Source organism: Perissodus microlepis, chromosome 4 (assembly GCF_051167445.1).
Source record: "Perissodus microlepis isolate ML-2025 ecotype Zambia chromosome 4, ASM5116744v1, whole genome shotgun sequence".
Lineage (NCBI taxonomy): Eukaryota > Metazoa > Chordata > Actinopteri > Cichliformes > Cichlidae > Perissodus > Perissodus microlepis.
Window position 1 is genome coordinate 13,138,173 of NC_140464.1, and position 21,640 is coordinate 13,159,812.

Consider the following 21,640-nt stretch of genomic DNA (forward strand, 5'->3'; position numbering starts at 1 on the left):
TCCCTTTCTGTGTCTTGATGGTTCTGTCACTTTTTTCTCAATTAGCGGACCTGACAGGCAGCTCAGGCTGCTCCTCCTCTCCTCTCGGTCTTCCTGTGGCGTGCTCTCTCTCTCCGTCCTTCTATCGCTTCGTCTCTGATGCGTTACAGCCACCTCCCTGGAGAAAATAGAATTTTCATTTATGTTATTTTTTTCTTCTATCAAAAGTGGTGAAAGCCTTATCAGTAACTGAATGTCTTCAGAGAAGGTGTAAGAGGACTGGTATTGTGCTAGTGAGAAACCGCCTCTAAAGCGGCAGGAATAATTCTCCTCTGCCTCTAGGTGCTGTTCTATATCTAACCCCCTTCTTTGTCCTCCCTGTTGGCCTGCTTCTCTCAACCCACCATGTTGCGAGAAATACCTTCAGAACTTCTAGAAATCCCTCCTTGGGATGCAGCTCTGTTTGTTCTGCCTCTCACCCCTGCTCTGCCGGTGGAAAGGAGGGCATGCGCTGTGAACTCCCCTCTGCCATTCACTTGCTGATGCTGGCGTGTTTATGTGTGAGTGTGCGGAGGGAGCGAAGGAGAGCGAGGTTGCTGTGCAGTCAGCAGACTGCACTAAGACCCTGCTCACGTCGCCTGCAGCAGCATCGGCAGCGGTAGCAGAAGTAGCAGCTTCCCTTGTCCTGGCCAGATTAATGGCTGAATGAGCTCCGCCGTGCCCAGCAGTCCCCCTCTTGCCGCCCCAGTGGAGAGCATGCTGAAACTGAGCAGGCTGGCATTATCGGGCACAGCCAGACCACACTGTGAAAAGGGATTACGCCATCAATCGTCACGCTCACAAACAACATGCTGCCGCAGAAAGAAAAAAAAAGACCCTCTCCCAGCTTGGATAAAGACTGGCAAACAGCTCTCTGCTTTTCCCTCTCCTGAAATCAAAGGAAAAAATGACTTGCTTAAACAAAGCTCCCCCCCCCCCAAGCTGTAAATGAATTGGCATAATTTTGCGTGCTTATTAATCATGACAGCAAAGGAGGAGACAGAGACAAAAGAGGGGGGATGGGAAGGAAAAAAAACAAGGTAGAAACATAGGTGAAAAACGGGAAAAGGGAAAAGTGAGGGTATGTAATTATCACCCCTTTGCCCTCCTCAGAAAGCAGCACCTCCTGTGTTATTGCAGGGCTGTTTGCCTCCTCTGTGTATTTCATTAATTAAGATGGGAGGATGCAGAGGCCGCACTGAGAAGAGGTCATTAAGCCCACCACAACACTCCTCCCTCCCCAGAGCTGGCTCATAGGACCGGGCCCCATTGTTCCACCGGCAGAAAGTGAGACATTCAACACTCATAGCTGCTGTAAAAACCATGTGTGTACAAAAACACATGGCCGAATAAAGTGCATCTGCGCTTTCTGGGATCAGGTCGCACGTTTTCCAAAAATTTTTTCCTCTCTTTCGGCCCGTATCCTTTTTACGCCATCCATGAGCTGCACTGGAAAGTAAAGCTACAGCGACAGATGGGTCTGATAGTTGAGCTGAAGAGAAATTAATCACTTAAATTTTACTGTATGACAGTGGGCTGATAGACCTGTCTGTCCTATGAATTAAAAAAGAAACAAAAAAGTGTGTCTCCGTCTTTTTTGGTTTTCCATTTCAACAAAAGTGGTTCACTCATGTGACTGTGTGTGTGTGTGTGTGTGTGTGTGTGTGTATATGTATGTATATATATATATATATATATATATATATATATATATATATATATATATATATATATATATATATATATATATATATATATACATCTATAATATAGTCCTTTTATTTTCCTTAGTTATTTCTTTAACTTGTATGTAGACTGATGACTTGGATTTAATCATGCTTTTTTTAAAGTATTAAACTAAAATTACGCTATAGCGCTGCTGTCACTAAGCAACATCATCGCATTATTGGACATTTTTTGTGTGTCCTTTACAGTACCTCGATTTTATTCCGTTGGTTGGGTGAAATGATTAATTACACGGTAGCATAGATAGGCTAATTTAATTCACATTGATGTGTTTAGATGCTATAGTTACTCAAATGCAGTGAAAGTGGGTTGTCATAGAGATGCTTTTTTTTTTTAGTATTGATATTGCGATGGGCTTTCATCTTAGTCCATCTTTTCTCTCCTCTACACTCAAAGTCCTTTGTGTTTTCCAATGTCCCGTTGCAAAATGAGCTTTTTGTTTGGTTGTGGCGTAAACGTCCTCCAGATGGGCTTGGTGTAATAAGCCCAGGTGTACTAGCTTACAGGCCCAACATCCCGATGACCTCTTACCTCTGATGTAGGTCAGTAAAGGTTAGCCGCCCAGCTCTCTGTTCATTGCAAACACAAGCTTCAAATCCATCCTTATCACCCCATTCAGATGGTTCAAGGTGCGGCTGCCACTTCTAAGAGTGAGTTAAAGAAAGCACCATATGTTTCAAAGACAAATTTCATATATTACAGAAATCCCCAGGCTTGTCTGTTATTGTTTTCATTCTAAACTCCAGCAGGAAAGGCAAACATGTGAGGCACAGCCAGCACTTATTTGCGTATGAACACCACCAGCTGCATTGGACCTGAAGGATTACACTGGATAACTGCATCTCTGTGGTTGTTATCCTTTCTTATCAACTCTCTCCCTCTCTGCTATCTTAGCAGGTCCAGGGTATCCTCGATTCTCAGGGAGTCTGGCCCACACGTTCCTTCCTATGAGCCACTTGGATCACCATGCCAACAGTGGAGTTCTCTATGGGCAACACCGTTTCTATGACACACAAAAAGGTGGGATGTGAGACTATTAAAATTTAATCACACGGAAATAATATGAATTCAAATGGAAGCGGTATAGTCTGGTGGTGTTGTCTGTGCAATACTGAGAGCATGCTTTTTTTTTTTTCTTTTCGTGACTAATTTGTCTTCTTTTTCCTATTTTATAGAGAACTTCTACCTTCGAGGTCTCCCATCCCAGCCACCTCTCATTTCAGCCAATCATAGTCTGCCACCAATGTCTCGGGCAGGTTCAGGACACACTCAGGGGTCCTGCAGCAGAGACAGAGATCAAGGGGTAGGCACAGGCATACATAAGGGTCTTAAAGAGGGGTCTGTGGAAAGAGGAGTGGTAAATGTCAAGGACAAGGAGAGATCCAGTGGGAAACAAGAGGCTAAGGAAAGACAGCAGCAGCAGCAGCAACAACAGCAACACCACGCTCACCAGCCACCCCAGCCAACACACCACCACCATTCTCACACTCATCAGCAGCACCCGCACTATCCTCAGCACCCGTTGCCCCTGGAGGAAGTAAACAGCCGGGCCCTGGAGAGGCATAAGGCGTCGCTCACGATGTACAGCAAAGAGCACCCTCAAAGTATGAGCAAGCCCCTCAGTGCCTGTTTGCACAATAGCAAGATGCAAAATGGAGATCCAGGAACTGGAGCAGGGGCTAAGGTGTCCATGTCCAGCTGTGGTGGTGAGGACACAGCCCTTCGCGCTATGGGTGGTGGGGGGAGCAGCCAGAACAGACATTTGGGGACTAGTGGCAGTGGCCGCTGCACCAAAGAGGGGGTAAGTGGGGAAATGAGGATCAGCGAACAACCTTCAGACTGTTTGGAAAGGGGTCAGGCACCACTTCACCACTCTCTGCCCTACTCTGTACCCCCACCCCTACATATGAGTTCTGCTACTGGAGGGGCCCATCCACATCCTCATGCTCACCCCCATACACATCCACATCCAGGGGGCTTCCACTGTCTTCAGCTCCACCCCAGCCACCCACATCATTCCCACCACACACACCACCATCCAGAGTTTTTCTGCCCACCGCCACCTGCTCCTCTAGCCAACCCTGCCTCGCACGAGAGGGGGCCAGTCAATGTGGGGCGAGAACCTAAAGTCACAGGGCCTACATTTGTGCCATCTGTGGCAGACGTAGGCGATAAATCTAATGGGCCATTCCAGCTTAATAACCCTGACTGCCAGGGTGTGGGTAGTGGAGGAGGAGGCAGCAATGCCAAGGACAAGACAATAGAAAAGAATGGTGGCGGTGGGCACCACAGTAATTGGCACAGAAAACAACAACAACAACAACAGCAACAGCAGCAGCAGCAGCACCCATACAGAAAGACAGAGAAGGCTCCAGACTGGATGCAATCCCACCATCAACACCTTCAGTCCTCACAGCTTCCTCCACCTCCCCAGCAACAACCACCACATTCTCAACAGCAGCATCAAGTAGTGCGATCGCGGAGTGCTGAGTGTATCAACAGTGGTGTGGAAATGGATGTGTTCAGACCCTCGCTGCCCCAGGGACCCAAGGCAGGGCACTCGGTCCCTCATTCTGTAAACACTTCTCCTTATCGAGACTGTTCCCATCCAGGACCCCCGCCAAACTCTTCCCCACTTGGAAGTAAAAACATGGGGCAGCACAGTGGAACACAACACAGTGGTCCCGGAGGTAGCTGCTCTTTACAGAGAGACGGCCAAAAGGTAGCCAGGATTCGCCACCAGCAGCATGGCCGACCTGGCCCAGAGACACCCACTGAGTTGAACCAGGGGAATAGTCAGGAGCTTAAAAGAAAGATGGACATGTCTCCTTATGGTTACAGCAACAGCAGTGGGCAGCAGCACCACCACCAGCAGCCCCCAGTGCCACCCTGGAATATGAGGCCTCCTCACCACATGTCGCAACCTGAGGAGGAGCAGAGGAAGTCATATATGGAGTTGGGGAGCACTGGTGGGCAACACTCTCAGCAGCAGCAGCAACAACAGCAGCAGCAGCAACAACAACAGCAGCAGCAGCAGCCGGGAATAAGCCTTCCTCCTCCACAGCCCCCCACTGCACCTCCCCTCAGCCAGCAACAGCAGCAACCACAGCAGCAACCTGATCCCCAGGGTCCAACTCAGGGAGAGAGCAGTGCAATGAAAAGCTTACTAAAGTACAGCAACCAGCAACAACCACTGCTCGTCTCCCAAAAGAATCCATTTGGGGGGTTAGGAAATCTCAAATCAGGTCCATCTGGGGGGAGCTGTGCCCTGCAGGGCAACAAACAGACTCTGCCTTCCAGGAAGGGTACGGCTAATGACAGTGAGCGTCCTGATTATAACGGGCGGAGCAGGGACATGGGGGAGCCAGGTCATGGCGAAAGTGAGGTGCGGCAGCCGCCAGTGGGAATAGCGGTGGCGGTGGCCAGACAGAGGGAACCACCTTGTCGTTCAGCTGAAAATCATCCGAACAGCCGACAGGGCAGGGTCCATCCGTCTGTGAAAGGTAAGCAATCCAGGTCACTGGCTTGTGAGAAGGCCTTATATTTCTTTATCTGTAACTTGCCAACAATATTGCTGCAAACAGAGAAACAGCCATATAGAAAATAAACAAACAGGAAAAAGCTCATTTTTAAGCGTATAAAAAGCCAGAAAAATATTGATTTTGTGGTGATACCCTTTGCTGAATGCAGTAAAAATCCAGAATGGTATAATTCTCACACTCATTGCCATCAGGGATACGCTCCAGTCCCCATGATCCATTACAGGATAATAGAGGCATAGCTAATTCTATGAATGGAGTTTAATACTTATGGGTTTAAATATAAATTTCCTCTGCAGCAGTCCCAAACAATGCCTTGCTGATTTTAACTTGGTTTTCTCCTATTTAACTTTCTAGTTGCCCTTAACCAAACATTAGTGAGTCAAACAGGCATCAACCATGATGTTTACAGATGTCAAGTCTGAGTCCATTTAGAGTTGCCAAGATAAAAAAGTAATTAATATAAGATTTCTAAGCCTCGCTCTGAGAACAACCGTATATAAATGGAAATAAATAGATATACAAAAAAATACAATATTTTTTTTAAAAAATAACTTTGGACAAAATTGACCTACATCAAGTTTCAATTTTATTTCATAAATATCTGAATGTGTTATTATATTATGAAGCAAGTTATTTTTCTTTCCAAATAAGACAGTAATGTGTCAATACTGTGCAGTATATGGTTTTAGCATGAATTCTGCCAATACAAAATCATTTAATACTCAAAATGTATTCATTTGCAACTTGCGGCACGGTTCTGACAAGTGGCGAGAGACTTGGGATTTTGTTCTCACTGTGAACCACAATGGTGAAAGTTGATGTTTGCCTCACAGGGCAGCCCCGCTCCATGTATCTGTCAGATCCCACCACTGAGGAAGACAGGAAGAGGCTGAGTGAGGAACAAATAGGTCTCACTTGCTTGGACAGGGAGAGGGATGCATATATCAGGTATGTATTTTCAAAGGTGTTGTTCAATACTTAATAAATTAAAATCTTTACAGAAACGTTCTAATTTGTATTTCTTTATCTTTATCTCATTCTGATGTCAGGGATAACAAAGAGAGGGTGGAATTTGCAAGGATCCACCCTTCCAGCAGCTGTCACGGAGACCTTGCCTCTCATCTCATGGTCCCGGGCGGGACGTCCCTCCAGTCTGGCCAGTTGGGAGATCCTGCTGCACATTCTGCTCACCATCATTGGATGCCAAGAACTGGAAGCCCATCTCTCTGGATGACGGGACATTCTTATGGTAAGACGCTTTCTGATGGCAGGATTTTATTGTTGTGGTTATGTTTATGTTTATTCATGTGTTATAAAGACATATAGTCCAGCTTTTTTTTTGTTTATTGAAAAAAGTCCAAAACAAAGACGTTTAGAATTGATTTGATCAGCTGATACATATATTTAAAGTTCTTTTGTTTATATGGAATTCTGTAATTTAATTTCTTTATAAAGCAGGTATAGGTCATACAACCCTACACCAGAATCTGCCACCAGCTTTCTCTGCAGCCATGCCAGGCCCTCTGCAGCCAGTCCTGCCTCTGCCTCAAGACCCCTCTGCCCAACTGGTGGTCTTGCCCTCCGAGCCGCCCACCCATCCTGCGACCCATCACCTGGGTAAGCCATGGCATTTTATATGTTAATCTAATCGATCTGCAAAGCACAGGCAAACTCCACTGGTACAGTATCTGTATACAAAGAGTAAAAATAAGAAAAGCTTGTTTGTTATTATGCTTATGTTTTTGTGATTGTTAACTGCGTGTGTATGGATGAATGAGGACTGACAGGAAGAGAAGCTAAGGGCTAAGGCCGATGCTAATGGGAATCCAAATAAATACAACACAAGCAGCAGAAATGCACCAAATTTAGCTTATGTTCTGTGAAACTAAAACGAGTTATTTCACTGTTAATATTACTTTGGGCTAAGATAAGTTTGCAATCTTATGATAATTGCTACATGCCAACTGCTTGGCCCGGCAACAGTGGCACTCTCAGTAGTTCAGGATGCTCATACAAAGCTATTTTGCCCCTACAATACCACAGCAGAGGAAGAGGAAGTGAATGAGGTGAAAATCACTTCACCAGAGTCATTGTAGATGCGTATTCAGTGAACAGACTGTGAAATTTAATTGGCTCCCAGTCTTTGACGATATGTTTCCTTCTGCGCGCCACAGGAGTTTCAGCTGAGAAGGGAAGTGCATCCACAGAAACTTTCCCACAGGAAATATTTTCATATCCGATTTTATGTGGCAAAATTCTTAGTGTGTCTTGCAAAAGGAGCTGAAAGATCAAATTCATTTGGATAATAAAACCGCTAATGCGGAGTGTGTAGCACAGTGCTAATACAGATATTATGAAGACGCTCATTATGTAGTTCTATATAGTGTGGTCTTAGTACTTTCCAAAAGGCACCTCTGTCATTGTAGATCACCCATATGGAGTTGTGCGTGTCCTTAAATCCACATAATGAGACAGGTTGTACACCCACACACATGGGAACCAGGCTTACTGCTGGGCCCTTTTGCAGAACCCCTACTGTGGTTTGGCCGGGAAGGTGGGACTTTTTGGCATAAAGGCCAAGACGAATGCTCTGACGAGAAAAACATGCATTTCCAGCACAGCATTTTGACCTCTAATCAACCTATGACCATTATATTCTGTTCACATTTCATCATTGTCATAACGTCTTTTTCCAGCATTCCAAAATTCTCAAAGCAGTTCTTAAGAGACAGCTTTCTGTTCAGAGCGGAGGAGAGTGTGGGATTGTTTCTGCCTGGGGAGATGTTGTTCTGTGAAGTCAAAAATCTTTTTTTCCTTAAAGGATACATGTTGTTGCTATAAATGTGAATACAATGATTCTTTAAATTATCCATAATGGTTTCAGTGTTTTGAAATAGTTGTGTGGGAGGCACATAATGATAAATATGGAGAACACAACTGTTCTCTGTTTGCTAATGTATTCTAGTGAGTCGTGCTTACTGTCAATGCGTATGAGCCCAAAGAAAAGTGATGTAGAGTGTGTGTGTGTACGTGTATGCATGTGTTTTTGTTCTATGGTAGCCCCCTCCATCACATTTCTCCTTTTTTTTTTTTTCTCATTAGATGTGATGGAGCAGCCAGGGCTGTGGCCCCCTGTGTACGGCGCCCGGGGCCCACCCTCCCACATGCAACATCCTGCTGTGTACTCCCGATCCCAGTTTCTACGGCAACAGGAGCTGTACGCTCTCCAGCAGCATCAACAGCTTCAGCATCAGCATCAGAGTCACCAGTCGCAGCAATCACAACTGCACTCTCAACCTCAGCAGCAGCAGCAGCCACAGCAGCACAGAGCTGCACATGCCATGAACATGCAGCACCAACCCGCTCACAATGCACAGGTGATTGTAGAGTCAAAATACGCAAGGGAGATTAATACATGCAAAAGTGCAGGCAATACAGGGAAGCGTAAGCGAGTCATGGATCCCGTGACTTTTGAGTCTATTTTCAATTTGCATAATATTCTTTGAAGGATATGCCAACTTTCCTACATGGGGAAAAAAGTATATTCCCGAATACAGAAAAGCAAGTAGCATTGGCTGTCAACCAGATTGCAATAAATGTACTATTTGGTTAATGTATAAAATCACTTGTTCACTAAATTTAGATATGCAATAATTTTGTATTAATGCCACAGATACAGAAGAGAACAGACGAGCCCTCAGTTGAACTGGAAGAACTCATTTCAGAGCCAAGAACATCTAAACCTGCCAAAGCTTACTCTTACAACCCACCGCAGAGGAACACCTCACCCCCTGGGACCTGCACCACTCACCTGTCCCCTTGTTGTCAGTCCCCTTCGCTGCGACAACATCCCAAAAGCACTCCTTCAACACCCTGCCCCGCTCCTAGCCCTGTTGCAGCAGTACCTCATTCACCCGCCATTAGCCCTGCTCCACCTCAAATGCTAAAGGCTCCTGAATCCGAAGACAAGACGGGAGAGGGGCAGCCTCCACAGGAATACCCAGGGTCTCTGGAGCCTGGTAAGTGCAAAGAAGTGTCTAGAAAAAAATGCAAAAACTGTGCGTAAAAGTTTTCAAACTGTCTTTGAAGCAGTGTGCACAGTGGTTTTTGTACAAACAATACTCATCAAATTAGCGCTTGTGAGATAACATACTCACACTAATCAGGTAATAACAGAGTCATGTAGAAAACCAGAAAGAGAACAGAAAACTGTTCTAACATATAGTCAAATCTTGTGCATCATACTGATTTATAACTGGAGTTGTCACTGTTCAGTGACCCCATTTTTTTCTGCTGGTGTTGTGGTAATATGTGTGGGTAGCTCTTTTGGCAAAGCCTCTGATTGAATAAACGGTGAAGAAAATGGCTGCTGGCTGTGCTGGGACTTTCCAGAACTGTTACCTTGGTAATGATTGAGAAATACCTTAGTAGCGGCCTTTACATCTCCTCCACCCCCACACGCCTGACACTATCTTCATCATTATTAATGTCTGGCTAACGGCTCCCGCAAGCCAGAGGAATTGTGTCAGTTTCTCTGATAAACTAAAGGTCTTGTCCACTTTAAATAACACGCACACACACAGTTACTTGTGGTAACTTCCTAAGGTTGGGGGATCAAGGGAAAGTGCTTTTTCATTTCCTTGCCCTGCTTTTTCACTCCATGGAACCTAGTTAGCAAGAGAGTTTCGTTTATCATGGGTATGATTGGTAATCTGTAACACATCCGCATCACAAAAACAGTGCTTTCTATTAAGGAATCATAATATGTGGGTTTTTTGGGAGGATGGTTTATCAGAATTTTTGGAATAAATAGACAATTGTTAAATATTAAATTAATAAATATTCTTTTCATCTATAGACTTGCCTCCTGGATACACATACCCTGCTATTGCGATGGACTACAGGAGCGGACCGTCACCTCAGGGTGTTCAGCTGGCTGAGCCAGCTGACCTGGACGCAGTCCAAGTGGAGCCTGCTGAGCATGCTCCCCAGTCTCTGGCCAGCCTAGGGGAGGAGTTAGACTGTCAAGTGGTAGTCAGACCCCTTACAGAGCCACTCCCACTCAAGGAAGTGGCGCATGAAGAGGAGAACAGAGTGGTTGATGGAGTTCTGGAGCAGAGGGATGAGGTGGAAATAACAGCCGTGACAGAAGCTAACTTTGTCCACAGAGAGGAGGAGCAACCAGAGGAGCAGGGACAAACTGCAGGAGAGGTTCTGGTTTGTCCACCTGTTGAGAGTACTGTGTGTGAGGCTCCATCCTGCCCAGTCTCCATTTCAACAGAAGAACCTGACAGGCAAGACGCTGTCATTACCTTAGAAGAAGAGGAGGATGATGAGGTGACGGGTGGGGAGATTCAGGTGGAGTATGCTCAAAAGGTCAGCATGCCTGGAGAGCAAGAGCCAGAGCTGCCCACCATCATCGAGCTTGATCCTGCTTCTCCTGAGTCACAGTCCCCGCCTAATGAGTGCGCAGAGGACAGTGAGCAGCAGCACGACAACAAAATCACCTCTAATGATGCCTCAGTGGATTCTGTGTGTCTTTCCCCGGCCTCAGCTTCTGCCCCTAGCCCAAGCGAGGAATCTCTTGCTGTGGCCCCAAAACCTGTTGTGCCCTGCTACTGGAGTCTGGAGCTGCTGATTGCTGCTGCGTTCTGCACAGATGTGCCTCCATTTCCCTTGTTCTCATATAGTACACCATCGGTTGCCCCATCGCAATGCAACCCACACCAGGGTATCGAGCTTCTGAGTGAACTAGCGGATCTGGAGCTGCAGCAGCAAAAGCGCACTTGTGGAAAAAGCCAGGGTGAGAAACAGTGGCTCCTCCATGACTCTAACACATTCACATTCACACAGCAACACTCACATCAACAGAATGCACTTCTCTCATAGTTTACTCTCCTTTTCCTCTATGTCCATTGAGACAAACTCCCACTCCCCCTTCAGGCCTAGCCTCATCGCTCTGTGCTCCCTCCCAGATAGTCCTCTCTTCCTACCGGTCTCATGAGCCTCTTGTGAATTCTAACACATCCCCAGAGAGGCTGTCTACATGCTTGCTTGCCATTGCTCTTCTTTGGCATGTTAAAGCCACTTTTATTTCCTAAAAGGCTGTTCTAATGATGCAGGGCCTCAGGAGAGGGAGAAAAAGCAGGAGGACAGGGCTGAACTACTAGTGAAGGGTGTACACCTTCCTCTCTCACTCACGCTCCCTTCGAGCTCTCCTCAGGGAACCGTCTGTGTCTCTCCATCCTGCAGCTGTTTGATACACTCATGCGCGCGCACCCAAACACGCACAACTGCAAATACACAGAGTTAAACTTAAAGGAGAGACACCAGTTTGTTTCATTCTCTCACTAACATAACACTTCATACTGAAAGTTGGTGTGTAATCACAAAAGCAGTCATTGTTTTCAGCACCCTGGAGCATTGCCTGGCTAATTAGACCCCATTGTTTTAAAGTGGCTTTAAAAGCTTCCTTGTTTTTCAAAGTACCATGCGTTTTTTTTTTTTATTCATGCAAAAGGATGTTTTGTGTTTACCACAGCATCCTAATGCATTTAACTGCTCCCAAAAGATGGTTCTTTAAAAAGGGTATCATCTGATTCCAGAGTCAGTGATGTCTTCGATATGCGATATTGTTGACAGCTCAGGCAAGTAGCAAATGTCGATTTAGAGTCACAACTATGGTTAGTAAGACGATTCAGTATATTTTTATTTATTCATGTTAAGATGTAAGACTGTGTTACTCTTATAAACAAAATGTCATTTTCCTTGTGACTAGGCTACAATCTGCTATTCAGCTTGTGGCTCAGACCATTAATGGCAGATAGACTACTCAGTGTCACAAGCAGATAGGCTACATAGGAAAAGCTCAGTCCAGATGGTCTGTGAGATATCAGCGTATGGTGAGTCCAAAATAATGTGACCTCTGAAAAGATATGCTGCTGATTTCTCATACTGTCCTAATCTGCTCAAATTTCTGCAGAAAACAAAACAAAAACAAAAAGACCCATCTTTCTCTCTCACTTTGACATGAGTTTCCTTTCACAAATGTTAAGTAAACAAGCTCCGTCCACTGTGGCATCTGAATCGAAAATATATAGATGCAATATGAACCCTTTTTTCCCCCCCTTCTGTAAACAGAGGAGGAACTGCTCATGTTTGACCTCCAAAGCCTTGCTACCCTGGCCACGGCCCGTGCGCTGGAGCTGGGCTCCGAGGAAAGCAGCAGCGCGAGTTCTGAGCGACAATTTCCAGCCCGCAGGATCCTCAATTTACGAAGGAAATGCACCTGGACACCTCGCAATGAACCAGTAAGGCTATAAAAGTGTGCCCTTCTTGACGCTTCGAAATGTTCCCAGAATTCTAACGATGTTTCAAACAAATAGTAACTAATGAAGTTGTACTTAAAATGTTCCTTGATTGCTTTTGTTACATGTTACATAACCACTAATTATGCGTGTTGTTCAGGTGTGCCCAGCCAAAGTTAGCATGGAAACAATGGATGGTCCTGAGCTTGCAATGCGTGTGAAATTGGCTGAGTTACAACGTTGTTATAAAGAGAAGCAGAAGGAGCTTGCCAAACTTCAGAGGAAGCATGATCATCAGTGAGTATGGCGCGGTCCTCCTTTACACTGATTCCCAATCAGTCAGTTCCAAAGTAGTAAAAACATAAACGTATTTCATTCACTTATAGTTTCAAAATGGATTCCTTTTAGTGCTTTAAAACCTTCAGAGTTTAGATATGGGTAGCGTCTTAAAGCTCGGCCGGCTGCATGTGTGTTTACATCTGCGTGTGCCAGCAGGAAGGAAGAAACACCTCGCAGCCCAGCACGGCGAGGACCAGGGCGGCCAAGGAAGCGGAAACCCACCCTCACCACAGGTCCAGTGTCCTCATCCGAGGGCCAAAGAAAAGTCAAGTGAGTATCAGTCAGCCCATCTCCGCTAGCTGGCTGTAGTCCAGTCATGCATGATAAGCCCCTCTGTATCACTGCCATACAGACGCTGCCTCTCATTGGCATAAGCAGGAAACGGGAGAACCGCTGAACTATTCTAGGAAGTCAACTCGAACCTCTTCTACTCTAATCAACATTGGTGTTAATTGCGTAACGGGGTAGTCTGTGTCAGCTGTGTCCTACAGAATACTCATTCAGGGTTAATATATATATAACATTCAACTTTACCGGGCTGAATTGTGCACGTCTGATTCTCTAGGCAATAAGAGTTAAGCTGACATTTTGAGTCCATGTATGTGTTTGAGGAATATGACGAAAGAGGAAAAGTTAGCAGAAACGAGCAGGAGAATGAAAATAAAGGAGGTGTAGAGAGTGCAGAAACAAGGATCCTGACTTTTTCCTGAAATGAATTGATGGCATGTTTTTTTAAATCAACATTGTAAAATTAGGGATGCCTTTCCTGTTTGGAAGTTGTGTTGGAGGGGTTGGTAAAAGGTTTACTCTCAGGCTTCAGTTATCCCCAGCATCTAGGCTCAGAATGCCTTTGGGCACTAAATATTACCTCGCAGCATTCCCTCTCTGTCCATCTTAATCCTTCTTTTCTCACTTCAGTTTCTGGACAACTGTCCACAGCTGCCCCTTTGCAATGTCACTTGCCACTCTTCTTCCACCCGTGTCCTCTTGCACCCCCCTCACTAGGGCCCGTGCTGATCAGATGCTAATGCTGAGTGACAATGACACCCAAATATAAGGCCTGGGCCCTCAAGTGAAGTGCAGTGGAGGGAAAGTTGGAGCAGATATGGGGTTACAGTCTCACAGAAGAGTAAACTGAAGTCTGTCTTTTTGTTGTACTTTAAATTGAATCACAGCCGAGACACTTTATTTTAGCTCCCAGGGTGTACACCCTTTTGTTTGTGATGTGTGCACAACCCAAAAGAGAATGACGTGATACTTGTGAATGAGAAACAAGCAAGCAGACTGAGGACTGTTTAGCCCCATGTTGCGTTATGTGGCAGGGTTCTATAAAAGCGCTGTCCTGCACCTGCCAGTCATGCCGCTACAAAACGCTGATGCTTTTGTGCTGATGGGGGTTAGTGGGTCAGTGGGTCAGTGGATAGCCCACCCAGCCTTTCAGTATCTTTTTCCCTACTTTGCTTTAACCACCGGGGGTGCGTGTGTGTGGTAGTGTTTGAGTGGGAGATACATTCAGGCCTCGTGATCAAGCCTTCCAACTTGCAAATTTTATGCATCTGTTTAGTTAGAGATGGATGCAGCAGTGTGCTTATGAGCATTGAAGCAGGCATTGTTTGTTTCTGTGCACGCTTATGTTATTCCTGTGGGTAGAGCATTGGGGTCCTTTGTGGTGTGTCGCTTTGATTTGGGGTTGGACGGGGTTGTATGCTAGAGAGAACTCCTGCTTGCCAGCAAACCCTGATAATCAATTCTGTTTAATTAGTCACTGTACACTCAGCTCCACCAGGCCCCTCCACCATAAATGGGAGGGACTCTGTCACATTGTGTTTGTCAGCAGCGGAAAGCAAGCCGTGGTGGGATCTGCCTCACGGGGACAACTCACACTCCACTGGCACCTCTGTCACTCTCCTGTCAGTCAGTGGGCAGAGAGTCCCACTGCCTGACAATTGCTTTCATTCTTCTTGAGTCTTGCAGGTGTATGCTGGAAGATCCTGATTATGAGATTTACACACAATCAGCACCTACATGGGCACTGTGAATTCGCATGCTGCTGATAAATGACATCAAAACAAACATGCAAAAAAAACAGCACATGGCTCTTTACTTTAAAAACTGTTTCTGCACCAATTTGGAAGCAGAACAAATGCGCAGTATTTTACTTATCTACGTCAGATTTAGTCATTGCTTACTTTCTAAATGGAATGGTTTCCGAGGTTGTATGCATGCTAGGAGAGAGGAAGTTAATCTTTTGTTTGAGCATGGTGTGGCTCATTTCGGTGTGGTCTACGGGCAGTCTTCCAGAGGGAAATTCAAGGGCATTTGGAGTGGTTGGCCTGTGATGCTGCTCAGCATAGGGGAAAGTGTGTGCCACAGTGATATGAAAAAGCAACCAGAGAGCCATGATACTCACTGAACACAATATGACCACATTCAAATTCCAGTGCCTTCTAACCATTCACGGTATCCTTCAAAGCTGTGCAGTAGTGCTTTACAGGGGACAAACATTCTCCCTAGAAGAAGCATTAACGCTTATGACACCAAATTGCCCTCAAACAATCCCAGTTTTCTTGTTAAGAGATTAATTTTCAAGTGGGTGTCTCAGACACTGGACTCTTCTTGTCCTTTTTGTCATTCGGCTCAGCAGACAGAAAAGGGAAAGTTACCAGATCCCAGAGAGAGGTGACTCAACTCCCTTCTTTTTTTTCCCCTTGCAGATCGATGGGGGCAGGGCTTGGTTTGCCTGACGACCTGGGAGGGGGCGGAGAAAGCCAGCGAAGGAAGAAGAGGCTGTCCAGTCGAGGCTTTGAGCGACTCAGCAGCACACAGGTCAGGGTCCCCTTGTCCTACTCCCTTCTGTCCCACACATAGCCAGGAATAAAAGAAGCCGCTCTTTGTTTCGTTGCATTTGATATATCCCTTTGTTGCATCCCATTTCTAATTAGGCGCTACCCTCAGGAGTTCATCCTGATCCACTGCTCTCCATATAAATGTCTGTCTTGTTAGAGCTTCTCCAATTGCTTTTTTAATTCTCTATTCTTGAGAAAACAAGGGCTCTCTTCACAATGTCAGAGGAGATGATGATGTCATGATAATGTCATTGTGATGCTTTTGTGGCTTCTGTAAGCAGGAGTGTAACTGGTTTTCACCAGTCTCATCTGTCTTTCTGTTGCAGCAGGTAAAAGCACAGAGCTGCAGAAAAAGCAGTCTTCACAGCATGCTCAACTCCAAGCTGGCTGGAGATGTGGTTCAGCTCAAGCAAAAGGCCCAGGTTAAAAAGAATCTCTCAGGGACAGGCTCGAGGGACAAGGAAATTTCACTCTGCAACTCCAACCTTAAGCATGGACACAGAAGCCAGGGCACAAGCAAAGCAGACTCCAGGCGAGAGTCTGGGGGACAAAGCGATACAGGTAGATAGTGGAAATCATTGCATCATCATTGTTCCTCCTGTTTTTAGTTTTACTGTGCAGAGTGTTGTTGTTTTTCCCCCATCAGCAGTTACCCTAAGAGTTAAGCAGTGATTTATTTCTTAAACTTTTTCAGCAGCCAGTGGGGACAGTGTCCACCAAGAGAGCTGGACCGGACTGGTGCGTTGTGGACGTAAAAAGGGATCGACCACCCTGAGCCAGCACAGAACAAAGGTTCACCGTGGCCAAAGGCACGAAGCAATGGAGGAGGAAGAAAGCTCGCCTGCAGAGAGCGACTCCTCTGATCAAGGTGGGACAGTAAATACTCAGCCTGGAGACGTAGTTAAGTCAAGTTAATGATTAAGGAGACAAACACTCTACTTTTAAGATTAGGATTAAAACTTTCTGTTTTGATGAAGCTGATAGTTAGGGCTGAATCGGGTGACCCTGAAACATCCCTAAAACATAGGCTGCAGTAGACCCAGGTTGCTGGGCGCACTGAGCATTTCTTCTTCACTCATCTCTTTTTGCTCTCTCTGTGTTTATACACCACTGCTGCATTTAATCATTCATAATTATTCAACTCTGGCTCTTTCTCCCATAGTGTGTCTTTTGTCCTGTCTTTCTCTCACTGCTCTCTTCTCTTTGCCGTCACCCCCCAACCGGTTGCGGTGGATGACTTCCCCTCCCCGAGGGTGGTTCTGCTGGAGAGTTCTTCCTGTTAAAAGGGAGTTTTTCCTTCCTACTGTCACCAAGTGCTTGCTCATGATTGTTGGGGTTTCTGTCTAATATTACAGGGTCTTTATCTACAATATAAAATGCCTTAAGGCACTGCCAATTGTGAATTTTTGCTATATAAATAAAATTGAATACCAAAATTGAAAGTTACCTTTAGATATCTAAATAGCTAGCTATGAAAATATGACAGGGATTTTTTGAAACATTTCTACAAATAAAATAAAAATGCATATCTGACAAGTACAGCTAATGTACTGAGTCTATGATCCAAAAGCTCCTTTAAATCTATATTGCCTTTTGCTAATTTCTAAAAAAAAAAAATTGAAAACCAATCCATTTTGATGGGCGAGTGAAGAAAGATTGGGACGTATGTCTTGGCAGAGACGTGCATTTACATTCAACAGCTCAGTGGTCAGCTCTGTTGGCTGGTCTGGGCTGGACACAGACACACAACTATAGACACCTGGCTGTGAGAGTTTTGCACACCCCTGGAGACCAGCATACCAGGTCACAGAAAAAAAACTGCAGTGACAAACATAAAAACTCCCTCATACTCTCCCTAGCACACACATTCGCAGTAGCATGTGGGTTCACACCAGGAAATACCACTGAAGCAAAGCAGTTCATATATCTTTCCTATGAACCGTTAAACTATTTACTTTAATGCCAATGAAGTGTCTGTGGATTGATTGGGAGGGAGTTAAAGAACTTTACTGGTTGGTAATGACGTGGGGAGATGGATTGGATAAGCTAAGTTTTTTTTTCATGCCTTTACTGAATATATGTTGTATTGTTTCCTAAATCTGCTAGAAGATGAAGAAGAGGAAGGCAGTTGTGATACTGATGAAGTTCAAGATTACAAAGTCCAACCCTCTAGAGATGTCACTTTAAGCTCCTCCATGATTGGTCCTAGTCCATCGTCTGTTGTAAAACTGGAGGCCAACCAGAAAGCCTGGAACAAAAAACAAAGGCAGGAGCTTTATGGTAAGACTGCCCTTTGAAAATAATTGATAATTCAAGAAGCATCTGTTTTACATTTGTCCTCCTTTGTATTGTTAGCTCTAAATGTCCTTCTGTAATCAAACCATACAGGATCCCAGAGTCTGTCTGGTGCAGAGGGGGAAGTCAAAATCAGGAAGAAGTCCAACTCTAGGATGGGCATGAACACAGCAGTTAAAAATCACCAAGACCACCAAGTTCGGCAGCCTGAAGTAGCAAGAAAAACATGTGGGGCCAGGTCTAAGGAACCTCGGTGGGGCAGTCTTGGGACCAGAGGCAACCGCTACAGGAGGAGCATGGGACTAGCTACCTTCCCCACCACAAGTGAGAGGCTGAAGCGGGCAACCCGCAAGAGCACCATGTTGAGAGGAGCAATTAACAAGGTAAAAAAAAAAAAAATTCCAATAGAAATTTTGATCAACCAATTTTATTGAACCACGTATACTGAAGATATGACACAACAAAACTGAAGTACAAACTTTGCATTTGCTATATCTTCATGTGCCCTTGCTGTGGCAATAAGCTGCGATTCCTCTTCTCTCACTTTACCAGAGGAGAAGTTGCTGGCCAATTGGGGGCTCATCTTTGCAGGGCGAAGATGGAAGCAGGGGACAAAGGAGCAAAGACCAACAGGTACCAGCAGGCGAACAGCAAACAAACACAAGCTTTCAATTCTGGTCATATCTTAGGCTACGTTCACACTGCAGGTCTTATTGCTCAATTCCCAATTTTTTCTTTAAGTTATTTTGTTATTTACATAATAATGTAAATAACCTAATAATTATCCTTATTGCTGTTTTAGAGGAGCGGTGCTTCAAAGGATAGTTGCAGATTTCTGTCGGAATCTGCAGATTATACAGTACAAATAAAATGTTCACGTTTCTCCAACGTTGTCTTCCCAACAGTTTCACTGACATCTACACTGGATGGCCAGGAAGCGTTCGCGATGTCTTCTCCGGCGCTGATAATTAGCGTCTGTCTTGTGTCAGTGACGTAAAAGACAGATTTAATGTGACATGACCGTTCAAACAGCAGTCGCTTTCTAAAACATTGGATATGTATCGGATTCAGCACCACATCCGAAAGTGACCCAGATTGGATTTGAAAATATCGGATTTGCGCCGTTCACACTGTCATACCACGATCGGATATGGGTCGCATAGGGTCAAAAAAATCGGATTTGATGCGCTTTCGCCTGCAGTGTGAACGTAGCCTTACTTTCCAACACATTATTGTGGAACTACTATACGCATTCAGCATGTTTTGCATAGCTCAGCCTCCTGCTGAGTAAACTCTGCGGAGAAGACTATGTGTTATTAGGGAGGGACAAAACAAGTAAAATGAGTGCAGATAGGTAATGGTACAGGTTTTGTCCCCTGTGGTTAACTGCTAGTTTGAAAAGCATTATAAACAATATCTTATCACACTATCTCCACATTTACTATTTATTCATCTTCACAGTCATTTATGCTTCCTTTCATCCCTTCTGATATGTTCTGTATAGCCAAAGGGACGAGCAGTGAGTCGTTTGTTGGAGAGCTTCGCCGCTGATGAGGGTTTTCAGATGGATGGTAGCAGCTTCTCAGAGGAAGAGGAGCACAGCAGCCATTCGCGCAAAAACCCTGAAGGTCTGAGATAAAATTTTATATCTTTTTTTTAAATAGTGTTTTAAGTAGCAGATAGAATGGTTACTTTCACCATTACAAATTTTAACCAGGATACATTGTTCGCTCTTTCTTATGCAGTTCCAAACTGTGTCCTGACCAAAGAGCTGTTAACCGATGGCCTGAAGGTGCTGATTTCCAAGGAGGATGAGCTTCTATATGCTGCCAGGGTCCACACTCTGGAGCTACCAGACATGTAAGTGAACTGTTTTTTTTTAATATACACAACACTTTTTTTAATGTTAGTCTTAATTTAACTCAAGGATGTTAACTTTCAAATTATATCCTAAAAACTTTTGTCTGACCTTTTGGTCAATGTTAACACGAAGTAAACTTTGTCAAAGTGGCATTTCTAAGCAGAAGCTGAGGTATGGCAAAAAAAGGGCGTCTACACAAGGTTATTATAGCTGTCAGAGCCATGTTGATAATAAAAAGGATTTTTGCATGCTCGTCATAGAAGTTATCAATAATTTTATGCTTCTTACTTAACAAACATCACATTATTCCATACTAGGCTCTGAGTATCAATACAGCTCCTCTGGTGCAGGCAGCAAAGAGATGCTATAACAACAGTAGAGTGGGAGTAACACATGACATGGGAGCCAGGCAAGCATAATACAAGCATCTGAAAATAGCTTCATCTTATTTCTCTCTGCTGTGCCTCCCTCTAGCTTTAGTGTTGTTATTGACGGTGAAAGAGGAAACCGCCCAAGAATCTATTCATTGGAGCAACTGCTACAAGAAGCTGTAAGTTCACCTTGTTGCACCTAAACACTCTTTGTTAAAAGAAAGCCATGTCTCATCTTTGGCCACGACAATATATTCTTTCTTTGTACTTTTTTTCACATTGCCTTCCAGCTTTTCTTTAGCCTCTTTTAGTCATTTTGCTTTCTCTCTTTCAACTTCCCTTGTTTCCTCTCAGGGGTCATTGAGAGCATCTAAACTTAAGTGAATATGAACAGATGGGCAGGATCTTTAGGTTTATGTGTGTGAGTATCTGTGAATGTCTGTTAAACTAAGCTCTTTGTGTGGGCTGGATAATCCCACCAAAACCAGGATCCATTCACTGTTTGGAGATTAAATAGGACATGACGCGTACATTACGTCCCCTTTACTGCCAAAATAAGAGCTTTTTAAAGGCTGAAATTAACAAAGACACTATATGTGTATGAAGACCTGTTGTGATGCAAACGTTGGGTTACAGAGCTATTGTAATATTGCCATTTAATTTATTTAACCGATTCAATACCTTGGCTGGTTCTTTACCTTCTCTGTATTCACAATAGCTTCATACTGTTTACTATAGTGGGACAGATTTGTTCATGCAGGTCTCTTTGCACTAATAACAACTGGGTCACTCAAAGCAGAGCTGTCGTACCCACATCTCCTGAAACTGACTTCATTATTGCCAAACAGGGCACAGGACATTATGTTTTCACAAAACGAATATTCCTAAGACGAGGAGAGCTGAAAAGTAGAGCAGAGTTTAACTGGCACGATTGTGGTTTGCAGCTGTTAAGAGGCCACTGTAACTTTGCAGTGACTTCATCCTAAATGCTGTTGTGCTCATAGTTCACTTAAAATTCTTTTAGAAATTAAAGGATAAAGTTGTGGGTGTTTTTTAAACTTTGTATGTAACCAAAACTTCCTCGTGGTTATGGATACATGCAGCATGCATAAATTTTCACCTCAAGTGTCCTGAAAGAAAATGTGACCTTACATTACAAAAACTAGTGGATGCCCATGCTTCAGTACTGTCTGGCCTGTTCATGCACTTGGCTAGAAAATTTTAAATGACATAATGCTTTTTATAAAGCTGTTCTAGGTGAATGGATACAAGAAAAGAGGGTAATTTTAACTCATTGCTACGTGGTTGCTAGGCA

General features: G+C 44.5%; 1 protein-coding gene across 11 annotated transcripts in view; it reads left to right on the forward strand.

The window, feature by feature from the left end:
• The window catches only part of bahcc1a (BAH domain and coiled-coil containing 1a), a 62,064-nt gene that overhangs the window by 32,610 nt on the left and 7,814 nt on the right, over positions 1-21,640 (forward strand). For 2 of the 11 annotated variants that reach the window (XM_084925864.1, XM_084925873.1), the window contains 20 exons: positions 2,659-2,784; positions 2,940-5,267; positions 6,140-6,254; positions 6,356-6,555; positions 6,762-6,923; positions 8,409-8,683; positions 8,980-9,325; positions 10,165-11,109; positions 12,447-12,616; positions 12,774-12,910; positions 13,106-13,222; positions 15,667-15,778; positions 16,125-16,359; positions 16,493-16,666; positions 17,905-18,078; positions 18,187-18,476; positions 18,646-18,726; positions 19,598-19,721; positions 19,839-19,953; positions 20,429-20,504. In XM_084925864.1, the coding sequence (XP_084781990.1) occupies positions 2,659-2,784; positions 2,940-5,267; positions 6,140-6,254; positions 6,356-6,555; positions 6,762-6,923; positions 8,409-8,683; positions 8,980-9,325; positions 10,165-11,109; positions 12,447-12,616; positions 12,774-12,910; positions 13,106-13,222; positions 15,667-15,778; positions 16,125-16,359; positions 16,493-16,666; positions 17,905-18,078; positions 18,187-18,476; positions 18,646-18,726; positions 19,598-19,721; positions 19,839-19,953; positions 20,429-20,504 (6,302 nt within the window). The remainder of the gene's footprint in view (positions 1-2,658; positions 2,785-2,939; positions 5,268-6,139; positions 6,255-6,355; positions 6,556-6,761; positions 6,924-8,408; positions 8,684-8,979; positions 9,326-10,164; positions 11,110-12,446; positions 12,617-12,773; positions 12,911-13,105; positions 13,223-15,666; positions 15,779-16,124; positions 16,360-16,492; positions 16,667-17,904; positions 18,079-18,186; positions 18,477-18,645; positions 18,727-19,597; positions 19,722-19,838; positions 19,954-20,428; positions 20,505-21,640) is intronic. The other 9 variants (XM_084925869.1, XM_084925870.1, XM_084925866.1 and 6 more) reach the window with 9 other exon arrangements.